Source organism: Notamacropus eugenii, chromosome 6, assembly GCF_028372415.1.
Source record: "Notamacropus eugenii isolate mMacEug1 chromosome 6, mMacEug1.pri_v2, whole genome shotgun sequence".
NCBI classification, from domain to species: Eukaryota; Metazoa; Chordata; class Mammalia; order Diprotodontia; family Macropodidae; genus Notamacropus; species Notamacropus eugenii.
Genome location: NC_092877.1, coordinates 150,704,884 through 150,724,296, shown reverse-complemented (window position 1 = coordinate 150,724,296; position 19,413 = coordinate 150,704,884). Strand labels below are relative to the sequence as shown.

The following is a 19,413-nucleotide window of genomic DNA, read 5'->3' as shown; positions in this document are numbered from 1 at the left end:
TTTGGGTGGGGGGAGTGAAAGGAAGGGGAAATGATTTGTTAGAAAACACCAGGTTCGTGTGAGACACTTTTCACTGAAAGGATTCTAAAGAGTCTTACCAAAGCCATGCCTGCAACTTCTAGATCTCCCAAGGGAGACAAAGTCCAAATAGATCACCCAAAGGGTGAGGCTATACTCTCCTGTGCTTATTCTGACATCCCTGAAATGGAGTGACATTGACTAACGATGACCAAAATGTCTTTCACCCTTTCCCAGCTGAATGTGAATGTCTGCCCACAGTCAAAGAAGAGAAGGAATCAAACCACAATCCAAGGTAATTGCAGATAATGAAGGGCTGTGTACATGGGCAGATGTGAAGGTAGAGGTTGTGAAGAGAAAGTAAGGGGAAACTGCACAAAACATACAGGGTAATGTGGTTCAGTAGGAAAAGCCTTTGCTTTGGAGTTAGACGTCTCGAGCTCTGATCTTGCAAATATAACCTGTGGCCCTGGACATGCCATTTATCTTTTATGGGCTTCAGTTCCTCATCTGTCAAAGGAAGAGTTTGGACTAATTGACTTCTGAGGTCTCTTTCAGCTCTAGACCTGTAAGTCAATATCCTAGTAGCCACTTATACATTTTTAAAAAATCAGTATTTATACTTCCCAGACCTTCTAAATAGATACTTAACTGTTGAACTCCAGTTTTATTTTAATAGTTCTAATTATGCTAAACTGTAGCTTGTGTGTATGAGAAGTGGATGTTTTGTACAGAAAACGGATGGCAGAAAGAGTTTCCAAAGGGGTTGAGTATAAACAACAGGGAGAAAAAATGAAGTTTTACATTTAATAATTTAAAAAAAGTCAACACCTGCACAGACTATTTTAGGAGATGGGGGCATTACAAAAATATTTTTATTTCTGCCACTAGGTGGCTCTGCTTACTTGAAAATCTTGTGGCCACCCAAGGTGGGGTATCCCTGAGCTCCCATTGAGTATAACACCCTTTGGTATAGAAAGAGGGTACTTAGATCTGGGAATTTTTAAAGCTGGTTTGTAGACAGGGATTGTCTGGTCAGGGTACGGAGGAGATACTTTACCCAAAGGTGGAATATTTGGAAAAAATTAGAGGAGGTGATCCAGAGGGACCATTCTGCAAGATGGTGCTGAGGTTATAGGAGTCTTTTGGATGAAATATGAAGTCAGGGAACTTAAAGTGCTTTTCTTGACCATTATCTGTGTCTTTTGTTGAGATAGAAAGATCCACACACGTTCCAATCCTTCTGATTACGGTAAATTTCACTTTCCTAACCACAACCCATGCTTGTTATAGTTGCTTTGGGTCATCTCTTGCATTCAGTCACCTTGTCCATGCCCATATATAAAGAGTCCTAACTTACCCAGCTGAGGCCTTGGAGCAAGGCTGGCTTAGTTGGGGGTTTGGAGAGTTAGCCTACCTTGGCCTTGAGCGAATCATTGTATCATTAGCCTTAAATAGGGAAGGTACCTCCCCTCATTTTACAAATTAGGAAACCGAGATCCAGAAAGAAATGACCAAGGTCGCACAGGTGGTAAATGACAGCTATGATGCATCCAGATTTTCTGCTGCCAAAGCTGATGCTCTGATGACTCTACATCTTTCAGGCTACATGCTAATAAACAGCTGCAGCGTCCCAGCCCAGAAGCATGGGAAATGCAGTGTCTTGGTCATATCAATGATTAAAGGGGAGGGAAAGTCAATATTTAAAGCCCTGAAGGCTTCTTTTTTGCTCCACTCCCTTTTCTCCCCTCCAGGAAAGGCTTCCTCGTGTGCTAGCAAACCTAAGACCCTATCAAACCCGTTCCTGCAGGGGTGGGAGGGGGAAATCTGATATCCTCATTTTTTTGTCATGGTGTCAATGAATCGCTTCCTCTGGGGATTTGCTTTGTAAAGGTTATCTCTTAATTGTGGAATGGAAGATTTGCTAAAGGCAGTTCAAACTCTAGGGAGCTAAGGAGAAAGGATTTGTGGGAAAGAGACTGAGAATTTCCATGCCTCAAGAATCGTGTCATGATGTATAGTGACCATAGACTAAACAAGGCAGGATCCTAAAATAGATTTTGTCATTCTTGAACAAATCAGTGATCCATTGTGCTGAAAACAACAGCCCCTCCCTCTGTCAAAATTCCACAATGAATGTAAACAGGCTTTTCATCAAACTAGATTTTTATCCTATTTAACAATAAAATAATAGCCTATTATAAACAGTAGGATTAGTAAGAAAACTTCATCTTCTGAAATTTTAAGAGAGAAACTTGACCTCTCTCGGCCTCCATCTCCTCATCTATAAAAAGCAGGGATCAGATTTAGATGATCTCTAAGAACATTTCCAACTCTTCTTCCCTTGACTATCAATTCTGAAGCCCCAGCTCCAGAAGCATGTCATGTAGGAAGCAGACACAATGCTATCAAGAAGCCCGACTTTCGTCTGTGAGGCTGAAGTGCTAAAGCTCCTTTCCAAATTTCCTTCTCTTAGAGAAGTAATTTACTTGAATGTAGAGCTCAGGCTCATTACCTGTTCAGTGCTAAGTGTGGAGGCTTCCGTGTACAAGGTCCAGTCAAGAGGAATCTTTGTAGAGCATCCTTCCAGACTCTGGCTTTGTGGGATTCCAGATAGCTCCAATGCAACAGTCTGATATTCCCCTGGAGGGTCTGATCTACTTATCTACCGATCTACACTTACAACTGATTATTATATGCAAGACACGGGTGCTAGCATTCTAGGTGATGGTGTTGCAAACAAAACCAAACAACTTAGAAAGAAAAGAAATAGTCCCTTCCTTCCAGGAGAATGCAGCACAAGTAAATGCAAAGCATATATAAAACCAACCCAAAAGGCATTTATTAAGCACCTGTTATATACGAGGACCTTGATATGGTAACTACAGAATTGTCCTCTGAGTATGGAAAATCTGAATTCAAGTCCACTTCTGACACATCCTGGCTGTATGACCCTGGGCCAGTTACTTGACTTCTCAGTGGCCCCGAGCAATTCTCTAAGACTACAAATTACAAGAGAATTAAATCTGGTTGGGGAGAGTTTCTTCCCACGAACTTCTATACAATGAAATCACAGTCTGTCCAAATGAACATGCACAGAGACACTGGGCCTCATATTGGGCATACAGTGACCAAAGGGAAATTAGCTCCTGCCCCCAAATTGCTTATATGCTAACCTGGCCTTGAGTTTGTTGATCAAAAATTTTTATAAGCTTTAGAAATGAGTAACAAATCAAATGAGATGTATATTTATATGTTGGAAATTGGGGGAAAAAAGACTGTTCTGAGAGTTGTTCTTTGTTGGGCAAAAAGTGATAACCTACTTGGACAGTTGCTTCTTACTGACTTATTTCCTTATTACAGTGGTGTCAGACTCAAATAGAAGCTGGATGTTATTAAGCGATATATTCCATAGCCTCATATTGACTTAGAAACCATATATTAATATTATCTATGTTCCATTGTATTTTATTTAGTTAGTTAACTGTTTCTCAATTAGGTTTTAATCTGGTTCTATTGTAGCCTTACAGTTGAAAAACTTCATGTTAAACATTTCTACTTTAACATACTGAAGCCAAAATTCACTAGAAGTAGCCTTTCGCCTCACTCTGCACTCTAAACCCAGTCAGAGCGCCAAGTAAGAGGTGACCTCATGTGGTGTGAAGGGCAAAAAGTTTGGAGGAAGAACTTGGAGTCATACCTGCTGTGCCACTGGCCATAGCTCTGGACCCCTTTGCCCTCAGTTTTCTCATCTGCAAAGTGAGAGGATTAGACTAGACAATATGTGATGATTTTGTCCAGTTCTAAACTCTGTGAATGTATCTTTGTAGATGGGTACAGCTAAGGCGGTACAGTAGATAGAATGCTGAGCCTGGACCTGGGAAGGCTTATCTTCCTGAGTTCAAATTTGACCTCAGACACTTACTACCTGTGTGACCCTGGACAAGTCATTTAGTTCTGTTTTCTTCCATTTCTTCATCTGTAAAATGGACTGAAGGAAACAGCAAACTACTCCAGTATCTTTGACAAGAAAACCCCAAGACAGGAGTCTGTCTAAATGAACATACACAGAGACACTGGATTAGGTGCTGGGCATACAAAGACAAAAGGGAAATTACCTGTCCCCAGATTGTACCTATGCTACCTTGACCTTGAGTTTATTGATTACAATTGTTATAAGTTTTAGAAATGAGTAAAAAATCATTAGGGCTTATGAAGAGTCGGGTGCTACTGAAATGACTAAACAAAAAGAACCTTTGTACAGCAATCATTCCAAACTCTGGCTTTATGGGATTCCAGATAGCTCCAATCCAATTCTATATAATCTAACAAGCATGTATTAAGCCCCTGCTATGTGCAAGACACTACCTAGAAGAATATCAATGTGTTCAAAATACTCAAAACAAAATGTTTCTTCATTTTCTTTAGAATATATGCCATAAAATAAAATTAAAATATTCTTTTTAAAACCATTAAAAAAGAATATATGCCATAAAATCTTGTAAGAAGGAAGGGTGAAAAATGCCCCCAAAGATCATCTTGCATTGAAAATGGCCAAAGCTTGCCATTCAGCAAGGTTGAAGAAATAAAAGTTTATCCTGAATCCTGAGCTAAAGGGTTCAGTAGGAATATCTCAAGAGAAAAAAAGGCTGAGAGTAAAGCTAGCCTGTTCAAGTCCAAATGTCACTGTTAATTAGCTGAAGAAAAAGAGTACCATTTTTCATTGGATGTATGTCAAAATCTCTGATCATCAGTGACTGTCAGAGCTAGAAAAGACCTTTGAGATCAGCTCATCTAGTGCAAAAAATCCTTAGCATTTCTTGTATCACAGACCCTTTTGGCTACTTAGTGAAGCCTATAGACCCCTTCTCAGCATAATGTTTTTAAATAATTGAATTTCAGTTGGAGGTTATTGAAAATAAGGATGTATTTTCTCCCATTCAAAGTCATGGCATCCTCTAAAATCTCTTCACCTAACCCAGGTTAAGAATCCCTGATCTAGCCTGACCCCTTCATTTATAGATGGGTATCCTGAATTTCAGAATACAGAACTCTGTTGTTGAGGACTCAGGAGCCATAAGTAACAGGGCTAGGGTTGAACCTATATCTTCAGCTCCAAATTCAGTGCTCTTTCCATTTGAGACCCCCCTCGTCCTTTCTCCCATGCTTGAGAGAACATTGTTTTCTAGCATTATGATATTCTTTTATACTGATTATCTGTCCTGGGTTACTTGTCAACACAAGTAATTGACATACCACTTTATACCAAATTGACAACTTACCACTTTATACCAAATATATCTGCTCTGGCCTTCCAGGAATAGAAGGTCAGAACTGAATCAAGTTAGAGGAAGCCATACTGAGGAAATTAATAAGTTCCCTAAAAGCTAAATTTCAGGAACTAGAGAAGCAGCCAATTAGTTGGATTTCATTTGTACAACTGTTCCTGAGGTTCAGAAATTCCCATTTAAGGAGAAAATTGAGCATCTGTCCAGTTACCAGTTTCCTGGCAAAGTCCAACTTTGGCAGGTTAGTTCAGCATCAAATATTCTTGAGAAAGGCTATTATGATCAGTTCTAGTCCTGAAAATTGTAAGCCTGCTCCCTCACAGCATCTCCTCTTATACCATTCCATTTGAATTTAAAAGTCAATGCCCTCTCCTTGGATTTACAAGGATTAATATCATAAGAGTTTCTTTTTTCTTCTCTTAGCATATTTGAAAATGAATATAAATAGACAGAGTCTGACTGCCCCAAAGAGCTTTCAGGCTTTATGTTCTTGGTCCAAGCTAAACCAAGCTTGTGAGGTATTGAGGGAAGCTTGGGGCTGCTCTATCTCTGCTCCTCACCCCTAAGGATGTGTCACAAAATATTACTCATCCCAAGAAGTGAGGAATTTGCTGTTCTCCTGGGATAAGATATTCCAAATCTATGGCTATAAGTTCCTCCAAGTTACCTATGTGTCACCTCTGAATGTGGTTCAATTTCAAAACACTCTCTACCCAACTCTGCGCTTCTAATTCATTTTTTGCAAAGTTGTTAGCTTTCCTATAGATATTTTTTGCTTCTGCTTTTTTGAGGCTACAGTGGAAAACATTCTGTACTGGTATTTAGAAAACTTGGATTCAAATCCTGACTATTTTCTATATGACTTATCCTCTGATGACCCCAGTTTTGTCCTTTGTAAAATCAATAGATTGGACTCCACAGCCTCAGAGGTTCCTTGACATTATTTCCCTCAGATGGTTTAGCTACAGGTGAGAACCAGTACCAAAGTTAAGAAGGATTAGCTTTTTACTGGAGGTCATGATCTGGCTTTGTGGAAGTAGTTTTCCCCCAAAAAGTAAGAGACTAAATTGACAGTTTTCTTCTACAAGCCCTCTCCCCCCGTCTTTCCTTACCCTTAATGAATTCTCAGCATGGTACAGTTGCTGCACGGGGAGCCAGAAAGACCAGACTTCTGCTTCTCCCTATGATGCTTGCTAGTTGTGTGGTCCTAAGAAAACCTAGACTTCAGTTTTCTCATCTATAAAATGGGGCTAATGGTATCTGTAGCACTGTCTTACGTGGTTGTTATGAGAATCAATCAAGCAGCATTAATGAGAGCCTATTATACTCTGGCTTTGTGCTGAGAACTGAATGATCATGCATGTAAAATATCATACCTGTAAAGATATGATCAAAGAGATCATGTATGCAAGTCACTTTAAGTTTTGCATGTCAATGTGAGCTATTATTGAATTCCAAAATTCTTCCCAGATGCTAGGGAACTCTTCAGAACTCTTCAGAAAATCAGGAAAAAAAGCAATTAGAATTCGAACCTTGGTGGGAAGCCTGCTTCCTTTCCCTCCTGGTAAAAGGAGAAAGAACAACCTGTGGTAGTTACTTTACCTCCAGAGCAAACTCAAGACCTCCATCTAGTCTAACCCAGAGTTTCTTAATTTTAGTGCATTACTTACTAAGGAACTCCTACCAATGCTTGTCTCTCTCCGTTGTCAGGAAGTTGTCTGGACTTCTGCTGCACATTCAAAATCAATCAACATCTATTAAGCATTTATTGTGCGCAGGGAGCACCTCTGGGAATTATGGGACATGGATAACGTTAAACATTATCTAAGATATGGTCCTTTATTCTTAAGGATCATAGGATCAAGTCAGGTCAGTAGGCTTTTTTTAACTGTGTGCCTAAGGATTGGGGATACAAAGAAAAGAAAGGAAAAATCAGTCCCTTTTCTTTAAGGAGCTCACATTCTAATGGGGGAGACAATAAACAGACAATTATGTGAAGAACAAGGTAGACAGACAGATAGCTAGACAGATGGATAGATAGATGGGTAAATAAGCAGACAGGTAGAAAGACCAGACAGACAAAACAGACAGACAGACAAACAGATAGTCATAAATAGATAGATAGATAGAGAGCAGATTAATAGATAATGTGTGTGTGATAAATTGGAAATAATCTTAGAGATAAAGAAGATGCTAGCAAGGGTTTTTGAAGAAGGTGGGTTTTAGCTGAGTCTTGGAGGAATCCAGAACAAGGAAATAAGAAAGGAGGGCATTCCAGGAGTAGGGGACAGCAATGTCAGAATATAAGGTTTTCTCTGTGAGGAACATCACGAGGCCAGCTCACTGGATCAAAGGGAAGTGCAAGAAGATGGGAAAAGGTGTGAAGGACTTTCAAAGTCTAACAGATGATTTTATATTTGATGATGGAGATAAGAGGGAGCCACTGAAGTTTATTGAGTAGAAGAGTGATGTAGTCAGACTTACCACTTTAAAGAGATCAATTTGGCAGCTGAGTAGGAGATGACCTGCAGTTGGGGAGACATTTGAGGCAGAGAGACTAATTAGAATACAATTTTCATAGTTGGGGTGAGTGGTGATAAGTGTAGCAGCTGCACAAGAACAGAGAACAGGATATGTGAGAGGAGTTAAAAAGACAGAAATGACAGTACTTAGAACTGCTTGGTCATGCGCATTGAGTGAGTGAGTGAGTAAGAGTAAGGAGTCAAGAATGACTTGTAGGTTGCAAGCTATAATAGTAATGCACAAAACTGCATTACATAGCCACAAAACAGTGGATTAAGATCATTTCTTATTTCTGTTTTAAGTAGAAAGAGAGTGCAGCTGTTCATAGGATCATACACTTAGAGCTGGGAGGGGGAGGAGTTCAGAGGTCATCTAGTATGACCCCCTCATTTTACAGATTAGAAAATGGAGACCCAGAAAGAGCAAATTACTTGCTCCAGCTTAGCTAGCCAGGTATAAAGCCAACATTTGAACTGAGATTGACTACAAATCCATCAGACTTTCCACAGCACCCTTCTGCCTCCAATACTCCTCATTTAACTTACGTCAGCTAGATAGCAAAGTAGGTTGAGCTCTGTCCCTGGAGTCAGGAAGACCTAAATTCAAATGCGACCTCAGACACAACTAACTGTATGATCCTGGGCAAGTCACTTAACCCTGTTTGCCTCATCTGTACAATGAACCGGAGAAGGAAATGGCAAACCACTCCAAGTATCTTTACCAAGAAAAGCCCAGACAAGGTCACAAAGAGTGGGACATACGTGAAAAGCGACTGAACAGTAACACAGGGATGTTGGACCAAATGAGTTAATAGCAGTAAAGCACTTTGCAAAGCTTCAAGTTCAATGTAAATGTGAGCTGCTGGATTTTACTGCATTAAGCACCAGGAATGCAGATTTAAGAGAAAATCCGTCTGGTCCCATCCATGCATCGTCACAGTTTTTGGAAGGATGACTTTTTTGCTATGTGGTTTACCATTTTCTGCCACTCTTTGCTTCATGTTTTCAAACTCAAGAGCAATATTAAAATGGATGATTTCCCTGCTTCTTGGATAACTCAAGCAGTGGTTATACAGAATCTGCCTAATTTTTTCCTCTCTCATCCCTTCACTCTCTTTTTTTCCTTGCTAAAACAGAATTTGAACTGTGTTTACATTGTACTAAAAAAAAAAAGGGTTGAAAACCAGCTGGTTATTTGGACTGCAAGATGGCAAGCACAAATGGTTAGGTTGATTTTCTTCCTGAATTGGCTGAATCTATTGGTACCTGGAATCAGAAAAAAAAATTTCATTTTAGTGATAGAAGTGAATAGGTTATTTCCTTCTTTTTTTCCACCATTTATATTAGGCCTTTCTTTGCCATGTTCTGGAAGGACAAGTTCTGTATAGTTATCACCAGATCATAGAATTTTAGAGCCCAAATGAACCTTAGAGATCATCTATTCCAACGATCTTGCTTTACAGATAAGGATACTGAGACCCATGAAAGGAAAATGACTTGCCCAATAACAAGAGTTGACCTTTTCATAGTTTGCAAACTGCTTCATAAACATTATTCTCTTTGACTCCTGAAATTATCCTGGGGGAGGCAGGTAGTAGACATTAGAGACCCATTTTATAGACGAAACTGAGGTCAGAGGGATAGTGATGTATCCATTTCACATAGCTGGTGTCAGTGGCAGGACTGGAATTCAGGTCTCCATGGTTCTGAGTCCAGCATCCTACAAGTTCATCATATCATTTGGACTCCCTTAAATACAGACACATATGTACACATGTGCATACATAGACATACATGCAGATATAGGTATACACGTACACATAAACACACCTATGCCCATATGTGTGCGCATGTGTGCATGTGCATACATACTGGCATGTACACACATGTAAGCACACATGCACGTGCATGCATCATATGACCATGTCTGAGCACATGCGTGCACGATATGTTTGCACATGCATGCATGTGCACATGTATGTGTGAACACATATAGGTACAGGTACATGCTACAACCTGTAGGTATCCGCACAATGCACATATGTGCATACGCATATACATATACACATATGTACACATACAGTACATGTGCACACACATATATGTATATCTGCACATACACATGTATGTAGATATATACTTATATATTCATGTGTATACAAATATATACCCATGTCTATACACACATACACATACTTACTTGTGCTCACATATACACATAGTTATACACACATGCAATGCATGCACATGTATACATGCCTGCACATGCACACATATATTCATACATGTATATACACATAAATGCCTGTATATATACACATGAGTGCATATACACATATACAAATATGTGTATGCACATATATACATATGTATATATACAATTCACATAGATATATGCCTATGTATATATACACTGGTTTGCACATATATGCAAATATATGTGCCCATATATACACATGTATACACATGCATGGATACATACATACACATATGCATGCACAATGTACCTATATGTCTTGCATATACACACATATTTACACATTTATGTGCACACAATACATAGATACATACATATGTAAAGGAGAGAGAGTGCTGTAATGTAAAATAAAAGGCATTATTAGAATGAATTTTTTTTAGGGAAAAAAAGAAATAATGTCCTTTGCCTAGCTGACCCCTAAGGTCCCTCCCATTTCCAACATTGTGTTAGTGACTCCACTTATTCTAACTTCAGTACAGTCTTTTGGATTGAAGTATTTCCCATTCTTAACTGTTCATGTTGCCCACACATTGAAAAAGTATTTGTGAATACCAAAGCCCAGATTTTTGGCTCAGACTCCATGATGGTGCTGGGGGTGGATGGGGGAAACAGAAAGATTTGGAAACGCTCCCCCAAGTTTGCCTTGGGCTGGCCCCATATCAGTTTGCTTTGGCGCTCTGAATGGGAGGCTCCGAGGTTGCCAAAGCTGATGCTGGCTGGGGATTATTTGACCAGTTCACTCAGGTGATAAATAGCAACCCAGAAACCAAGGAACACACCTAAGTAAATAGAAGGAGTGGAGTGTGAGAAAGTGCCTCCAGGCTCAGCTCTGGAACCAGCCAACAACCTAATATTACTGATTCATCAATAGCCCTGTACTGCACCACCCCCAATCTCCATCACTCTCCTGGTGAAACGTGCATTTGAGCGTTAATAGACACTAGAAATGTCCTTGTCTCCCATGATTAAAGAGACTCTGTGTCCAAGCTGAGATTGTGCATGAGGTGGTATTGCCCTTTACGTTGGCCTACTCCCATTGATTTGGAATAATGTGCATCGTTAGCGATAGCCATCCTGTTCCTTAATACCCTAAACCCATGGATTCTCGGTAGTGGAGACTGGCCCATATTTTGCCAACTTTTATATTCTAATAACAAAACATTGTCAAGCCCTGGCACTTAGGTGCCTGGCTTTAGAAAAGATGCTTGTGAATGCATTGGCTATGTGAAGAAAAAGCAGTTTGGGTTTGAACTTCTTACTTATTTTCTTCTTATGATTCTGAAAGTCAGATAGAAAGCAAGATTGAAGAAAAACCATTCAATCAGTCAATTGATTGTATTTATCAAGTATTTCCTGGGTGTTAGACATTGTGCTAAGCTTTAGGGATACAAATAAAAAACACAGAAAAACCAGTCCCCAACCTCTAAGAGCTTATATTCTAATGGGACACACATGTATGTATGTATTCTTGTATGTAAATAAATATTTGTGTGTACACACATATACATATATGTATGTATGTGTATATGTGTATATATGTATGTACATACATACATACACACATATATTTGTATACAAGGTAGCCCAGCAGAGAAAGTCACAAGCAGCTGGGGAGGAGGTTGTGTGGGAAAGATTCTAAAGCCCTATATCTGGCAAACATGACCTTGGGAGGTAACTTTCCCTCTCTGGGGCTGACCTTCCTGAACTTCACGTTGCCTTCAGCCCCAGGTCTATGATCCTAGATCTCTTCCTGTCATAATCCTATGTAACACCTGGTGCCCCCTGAACCCAGGACTTCTTTTTGAAGACACCACATCTCATGGTGCCCTCTCCAAGGATGACTACTCTGACATCATGCAACATAGAGGGACGTGGAGAAGAGATGATCTGCCCCTTGCTCCCCATTTTCACATTAGAGACCTTCCCATTACCATCCTCACCACCTCTCCTCCCTTAAGGTTCATTCCATCCTATCCAGATTCTTGTTCCTGTCATCCAGGGCCCCCCAGGTCACTCTCCCTTCTTGACCATTAAGTTCTGTCCCCCAGCTTACCAACTTCTCCATCCCAATACCTCCTTACTTTGAGTAGCCTGGCTTCTCTTCCTGCACTCTGTCTGTGTGCTTTCCTCTCCCCACCTCCACCCTTGGAAACTGGATATTCCTCAGGTGCCAGAATTCCTGTCTACAGCTGTAATTAGTGGCCCTCGTTTCATCAGTTGGAAGAACTCCCCAAGACAGCTTTCCAGGACAGGCAGCTGGAGGTGCAAACCCCATTGCAGAAAAACTGCTGAAAGAGGAATTAGAAAAAAGGAAAGCAAATTCAAAGTAAACAACACAACGGACATTATCAGTCAATAACAGCACAGTGGAAGAGGGGAAAGATGTTCATTCCTATTTGCTCCCACTGAGAGAGGGATTCAGAGCTGAAAGGGTTCTGTGTGGCAGGCAATAGCCACCTTTAAATCATTTGTGGATATGCTCAAAACAGGTTTTTGAAAACATGCCAGGAACTCCAACACTAAAGGGAAAACAGCATATGGAATTTTTTAAAGGATAATTTGGCATATATTCATTAAAAATTGGGCTAGATTTGATTAAAATTGAAAAAAAACTTCCATCTGGATGTCTCAGCATCAAAGCTAGAGAAGGAGGTGAGCTGGAGTAAGGGAAGTGGTCACCTTTGGGTTCTACTACAGATTTCGTCCTTAGCTAGTAAAAGATAGCCAAAGAAACCTTTGCTTCTAGGTCTGTTTTGGAGAGAAGGCCCAAGTTTGAGTTCCCTTTCTGCCACTGATAACTTACATGATCAAGGGTAAGCCATTTCTTTCTGAGCCTCGGTTTCCCCAACTATAAAACAGAGATAAAAATGCTAGTCCTACCCTCCCTTCTTGTGAGGTTTAAATAAAATCAGGTATGTGAAACCCCTTTGTATGTGATAAAGCCATTCAGAAATGTATTTGTCATGTAATCTCAACTGAGCCCTCAAAGAAGCAAGGCAATCCTTACATCTTCCTAATTGCTTCACTATTTCACTCACCACAATCTTCTATCTCTCTTCTATGATCAAACTACACAACCTACTTGCAGTTTCCAAACATGGTGCTTCATCTCCCTACTCCATGCTTTTTTTTACTGTCTATGTTTAGAATGCACTCCATCGTTATTGCCACCTGCTGGCTTCCCTAGTTTCCACCAAAACTCAGATCAAATACCACTCTTTGCAGATCTTTCTTAGTCATCCCTCAGTTGCTAATGTCTTCCCCTCTGGCTTGCCTTTCATCTACTCTGTATATGTCTTGATTGTGAATAGCTAATTATTTGTTCTCTCCCCCATTGGGATGTGAGCTCTTAGAAAGCAGCAAACATGTTTTTGCTTTTCTTTGTATCTCCAGTGTATAGCACAGTGTGTGGAGCTTGGTGAACGCTTAACAACTGCTTGTTGACTGACTGGTGGTTAATTGAATTTGGTAGTGTCAGTAAGTGGTGTTATTGGTGTCAATGAAAATTATAATCCCAAATGAGATATTGACCTTCCTCTAGTTTCCTCCATTGCACAAGGGTCAGATCTAGCTCACCTACTCTGCTTGTTTTTACAGTGATGTTGAATCCTGAAGGTGAACAGTGCCCATGTTTTTCCAAGAGGAGCAGCCCACAAGGGAGTCTGCAAAGCCTGCCAATGGAGGATGAAGTGGCTAAGAATTTAATTAATTTCAAATAACTATAGATGCAAGAACCTTTCCTCTTCCTTGCTGCACCTACTTTTCATAATGCTGATGACATCACCTGGACCTGGAGGGATATACAAAGGCATACATGATGAAAACAAGCTCTGGCTTTAGTCCACAAATCTCTCCAGTACTGGACCTCACAGCCTGTGGTTGTCCTTTCCTCTTCCTCAACCTCCCACTGATTGTGGCAATGACTCTACCTCACTGTGCTCACCTGCGGGAAATCTTTGCTACCTTTCTTAATTCTTCATGGGCTAGAATCCATTCCTTGGATCTCTCTACGTATCAATGAGTTCCTTTGGGGAACCTCATTGCCTCACTTGTTTTGCATGTGTCTGTAGACCATATGTCTGATGATAGATAAGACATCGGTCAATAGGTCACTTGTATCATGGAACTGACTCCACCCCAATTCACAGTTTTAATTTAAGACATAATCTCAGTGAGGACTGATACATCTGTTTCTATTTAACAAGTAACCCACAACGCTACCGAAGTGCTTGGTGATTTGTAACCTATCATCACCAGATCTAGCCAAGTTCCCTTAAACACCAGATCTACTCAGATTCCCTTACAGAGTCCTTGAGGATTCAGGAAGGGGCTTGTAATGTCCACACTTCCTTTCAAGCTGAGCTTTCCTTTGAAGCAGAAATCACCTCCAACTTTAGTCAGTTCCTTCCCCTAACTCAAGCAGATCCTTAAGACATTGCTCACTCTTGGTGTTTATATTGATGGAGAAGAGGAGTAGGAGAGAATGAATGAACTTGTCCCCTATAACAAGCAAAGAGGATAAAATACTGAGGGTTAATTTTATTTCTCAGAAAGAGGAGAGAGGGAGTCAGGAAGGAAAAAAGAAAAAGAAAGGAAGAAAGAAAAAAAAAGAAAGGAGGAAGGAAGGAAGGAAGAACTGATCAATTTTGACCTCTAAGGCAGTCATATAACCTGCTGATCTTCTAGAACAATTTATTTGAGGCAAGTCATGATGAATGATAGTTTTATGTATTTTGCCATCCATATACCTCCTGAGGGGCTAGTGGGCTGGTGAAACATTCTTGTGGGCTGCTGGAGTTCTAGGGCTTGTTTGTAAGGCTGCCTGAAGGTACGAGGCAGCTGCCCCCTTTTCATTGCCCGCACAAGTATCTGCATTCCTAACTATGCTGAAAACTTGAAGGCAGAGTTCCAACCCCATGGTGTCTTATCTGTTTGCATGCCGGGAGGTTAATAATCCTTTTCTCTCTCTGCTCAACAGGGGATATGTTTCTAGTGTAATTGTTTTCTCCTCTCTTGAAGCCAAATCCCCAAGTCCAGGTCTGTATTTTTTTTTTCTTCCTGACCGCTCAACCAGGTCCAATTTATTCAGTCTGCTTTACAGAGAATCTTATGGACAACAGCTGCAAAAGCATTCAAAAACCCTGTCTTGGATTTTGGAAGGCTTTTTTTTTTTCTTAGTAAGGGTAGAAACTCCTAAGGATAGGAACTAGACCTGTGATTTCATTGGCATAAGAAACTCCTAGAGGAAACCCTCCACCAATGCAGGGGTGTACCTTCTCCACTACTTACTGTCTTATAGAATTGCCTAGATCACTAAGAGATTAAGTGATTTGCCCACGGTCACACTGTCAATACTGAAAGCACATCACTTTTTCTTAAAAGTGACAAAGAGTATATTGTGTCATTTCAGACTTGGAAGGAAAGCAAGTCTGGATGTTCTCCCAACAACTTCAGAAAAATTCTTTTTCTACTTGGTCCATTTGCAATATTCCCAGATCACTGGTGGCCTCAGTCTCCCCTGGTGTTCTAAACCACACAGCTGTCCTTCAGTTTTCCCCAATTCTCAGACTCTTCTGTTCTCTTTCATTCCCTCTATAGACTGAGAAATTCCAAGATGTCAGTTCATTGCCATAAGGTTCTAAATGGGACATGCTGTCTGTGATTGGATTTAGGAACCAACACCTGCCTTCAGTCCAATTTAAGAAGAGAGTAAGAGGCACAAAAGCTGCTCAGGAACAGGGACCAAAGGCATATTATCTGAGATTTCCATTTGGTTTTGAAAGTCAAAGGATCATGGATCTGGAAAAGGAAGGGATTTATGAAGCCATCTAACCTGACCTCTTCTTACTATCACCAGGGAAACTGAAGCCCAGGAGGCTGCTTGCCCAAGGGCAGACAGATAATAGTCATCCAAGGTGGGATTTGGACCAGAAGCAGGGCTCTCTCTGCAGTCTGGAGAGAATTCATTCAAAAGCATTTTCACTTAGTGATACTTATATTTCCTTTTCTTTACATTCCATATCCACATCATAGAATTACAGAACTGAAAGCAAAGGTCTGTGATCAGACCACCTCCTATTTAGTAAGCCAAGCAAGTTCTTTAGAGGCCACATCATTTGGTGGAACTCCCAGCTGGAGGGGATTTCTAGAGATGGGGCTGGAGGAAATCATCATTAATGGAATTAATAGATGGTTATCACTTTTCACTTTTTATCCCCCCAGAGAAAAAACACTCTGGGTCACCACTTGCTCAGCCATTTTCAATTGTATCCAACTTTTTGTGACCCCACAGGGTTTTTTTGGAAAAGATCCTGGTGCGGTTTGCCATTTCCTTCTCCTGCTCATTTTACAGATGAGGAAACTGAAACAAACAGGGTTAAGTGACTTGCCTAGGGTCATAGTGCCTGAGACTGGATTTGAATTCAGGAAGTAAAGTCTTTCTGATTACAAGTTCAAATTCAGTTAGCTATCCACTGCACAACTTAGCTGTCCCTGTATGACTAGGCAAGTATCCAAATTCTTTCTTTAGTAGTTCAACCTGTTACAATACTCAAGAAACCATCTGGTCCAGACCTCTTGCCTCTAGGGAGAAGAATGCTAAAGTCATACAAGACAGGAGGTATTTATAAAGATCTCTTGGGATAAATTTTTCTAACCTCCCCTGGAGACTCAGTGTTTAATCAGCCTTGTAATAAGGAAGTTCATGCCTAGGTTGAACCAAACCTCATCTTGCTGCAATGCAGGAATCTTTCTGTTTCACAAGATCACAGATTTAGAACTTGGGGTGGAGGAGAGACCTCAGAGGCCATCTGGCCCAACTCTTTCATTTCACAAATATCCAGGGCCACATAGCCAGTAAGTGTCTAAAGCATGATTTGGACTCAGGTCTTCTTGGTTCTAAGTCTAGTACTCTCACCATTTGATCACCTTGCTGCCTCTGTAGATATAAGGATAACTACAGGACAGTCTTCTTTAAATTCTTGAGGGCAGCTATTCAATAAGTCCTTCTTTTCACTAGGCTAAACATCTCTAATTTATTTAGTCTTTTCCAAAAGCAACATTTTCCCTCAAAATGTTTTTTTGTGGCTTTTTAATTTGCTGTCTCTAGTTTCTCCACAACCTTCTTCTTGAAAATGAAGACAACAAATAAATATTTGACCAATACTAAGTATAGCAGATTGTTAATAATCATAATAGCTAGCATTTTATAGTTCTTTAGGGTTTGCGCACCACTTTATATCTATTGTTTGATTCTCACAACGACAAATGTTGGTACTTTATTATTCCCATTTTATAGATGAAAAAACTAAATTTGAGAAAGGTCAAGTGACTTAACAAGGGTCACACTGCTAGTAAGTATCTAAGACAGGATTTAAATTTAGCTCTTCTTGACTGTCTCTATCTACTGTGTCATCTAGTTGCCTAATCACTTTCTGGCTCTCATCTTACTTACATCAACATGACAGAAATCTGTACATTACATCAGTGTGGGTATGCCCATCACCAATGCAATCATCAATCCTTTAACACCTTAGTAGAATGTCTGCATGAGTTACTGTGGTAAAAAATATTCACTACTTGGTGGTGACCTCCTCTGGACTTCTTGAGCTGATCCTCAGAAGACAGATGCACAGTCTGTTGTTGGATCTATGCTCAAAGACTTTTCCATTGTGATAGGATATACCATAGTTTGCCCATAGCCTGCCTAGGCTTTGAGAACTCAGTCACCTTCATGCAGTGGCATGAAGCACCAAAGGAGGCCTATAATGGGGGCTTTCACCTTCTGATAGCAGACTTAGCAAAATACAAAATAAAGGGATTATCTCTTGGTACTTGGTAGAAAGACATTGACAAGATGCAGAGTTAACAAAGACTGGTGATCAGGCCATATCAAAAGGGGCTAAAGGTTATGGGGATCTTTTGCCTGGAGAAAACAAGGACATGGATAAGCTATAGAGGTTAACCATAGAACAACCAGGATGGAGAAGGGTTTTGAGTTCATACCGTAGGAGGGGATGTTTACCTCTGATGCTTTCCACCTGTGTGGCCCTGGACCTTTAATATTGAGACTTAACTTCTTGGCTACAAAATGAACTGATTGGAGTAGGCAGCCTCTGAGGTCCCCTCTAACTCTAGTTCAGAAAGGAGCTCTTTATCCAAGATTTATGGACTTCCTGGGGTCCCATGGATAGATAAAAGTGCCCCCATGAACTTAGATGGGAAATCATTATCCATTTATTTTTAACATAATTGGTCTCCTTTGCAATCCTATGCATTTTGTCTTGTACATTTAAAAGACATTATCTGGAGAAAGGGTCCGTAGACTTCCCCAGACTTCCCAAAAGGTCCAGGATACAAAGCATTGCTTTAGATCTATGAACTAGGAATATTTAGTCTAAAGGGGAGAAGATTTAATGAAGACTTGATTATTGTGTTTGAAGGGATGACATATGGGAGGAAAACATGAATTTTTTTCTGCTTGGATCCAAAGGTTAGAACTAGGAATGAAGAATGGAAGTTGAATGAAAAATGGAAACTCTAAAGTACCACATTTAGAGTTAATATAACTGTAAAGACTCCTCAGTCATTGGAGTGACTCCAGAGTGGGATGGGCTGCCTCAGGATGCAATAGCCCCCTTCACCAGAGGCTGAGAAGGAAAGATTGGATGACCACCTGTGGGGGGGGGCAGTTAAAGAGGCATTGGTTGGACTGGCTGCCCTCTGGACGCCCTTCCAATGCTGTCCTCTTGTTATTCTGGCATTCATTTTGAAACTTTTATTCAGGGAGGGAGGAGATGTATATGGATTTAATAGTAAATTAAATTCTCTCAGGGAAATTTCTCACTTCCAGAGATGCCAACACAGATCCTCATGTTTGCTGGGTGGAAGGGAGTGCAAAGCAGCTTGGACATTAGGGCTGTTTCTTCATGGTCCTCAACCAACCAACCATATGGAGTGAGAATGGGGAAGAAGAAGGCACATTGTCCTTTCCTGGCCCATCATTTGAATTTTCCAGTTAGGCCTTGGGTGAAGGGGCATTTCTGGAATTTGTCCTATCTCATTTTTCTGAGAGGCACATTCCATAAGAGAGCCAGGGGCTCACATAAAACAGAACCTTTTCTCAGCTCTAAAGATGGCCTGGACCCTTTACTCTCATGTTCTTATAAGATATCAACATGAGACTTAAGGAAACATTGTGATCTTAAATCTCTGTGAAAGTACACCATTAAGGATACTGTAGGAAGTTTAATTGATAGATGGAGAGTATGATTTATAAACAAAAGAGAAGAATATGACTCCTTAGACACAAGTACACTGGATTATTTAT

General features: G+C 40.3%; 1 protein-coding gene across 1 annotated transcript in view; it reads left to right on the top strand.

Moving 5' to 3' along the window:
* TMEM154 (transmembrane protein 154) overlaps positions 1 to 14,721 on the top strand; it is a 66,237-nt gene extending 51,516 nt beyond the window's left edge. Inside the window, exons 6-7 of the mRNA XM_072621266.1 lie at positions 256 to 313; positions 13,683 to 14,721. Of these exons, the coding sequence (XP_072477367.1) occupies positions 256 to 313; positions 13,683 to 13,698 (74 nt within the window). The 3' untranslated portion in view covers positions 13,699 to 14,721. The remainder of the gene's footprint in view (positions 1 to 255; positions 314 to 13,682) is intronic.
* Positions 14,722 to 19,413: the final 4,692 nt, after the last annotated feature.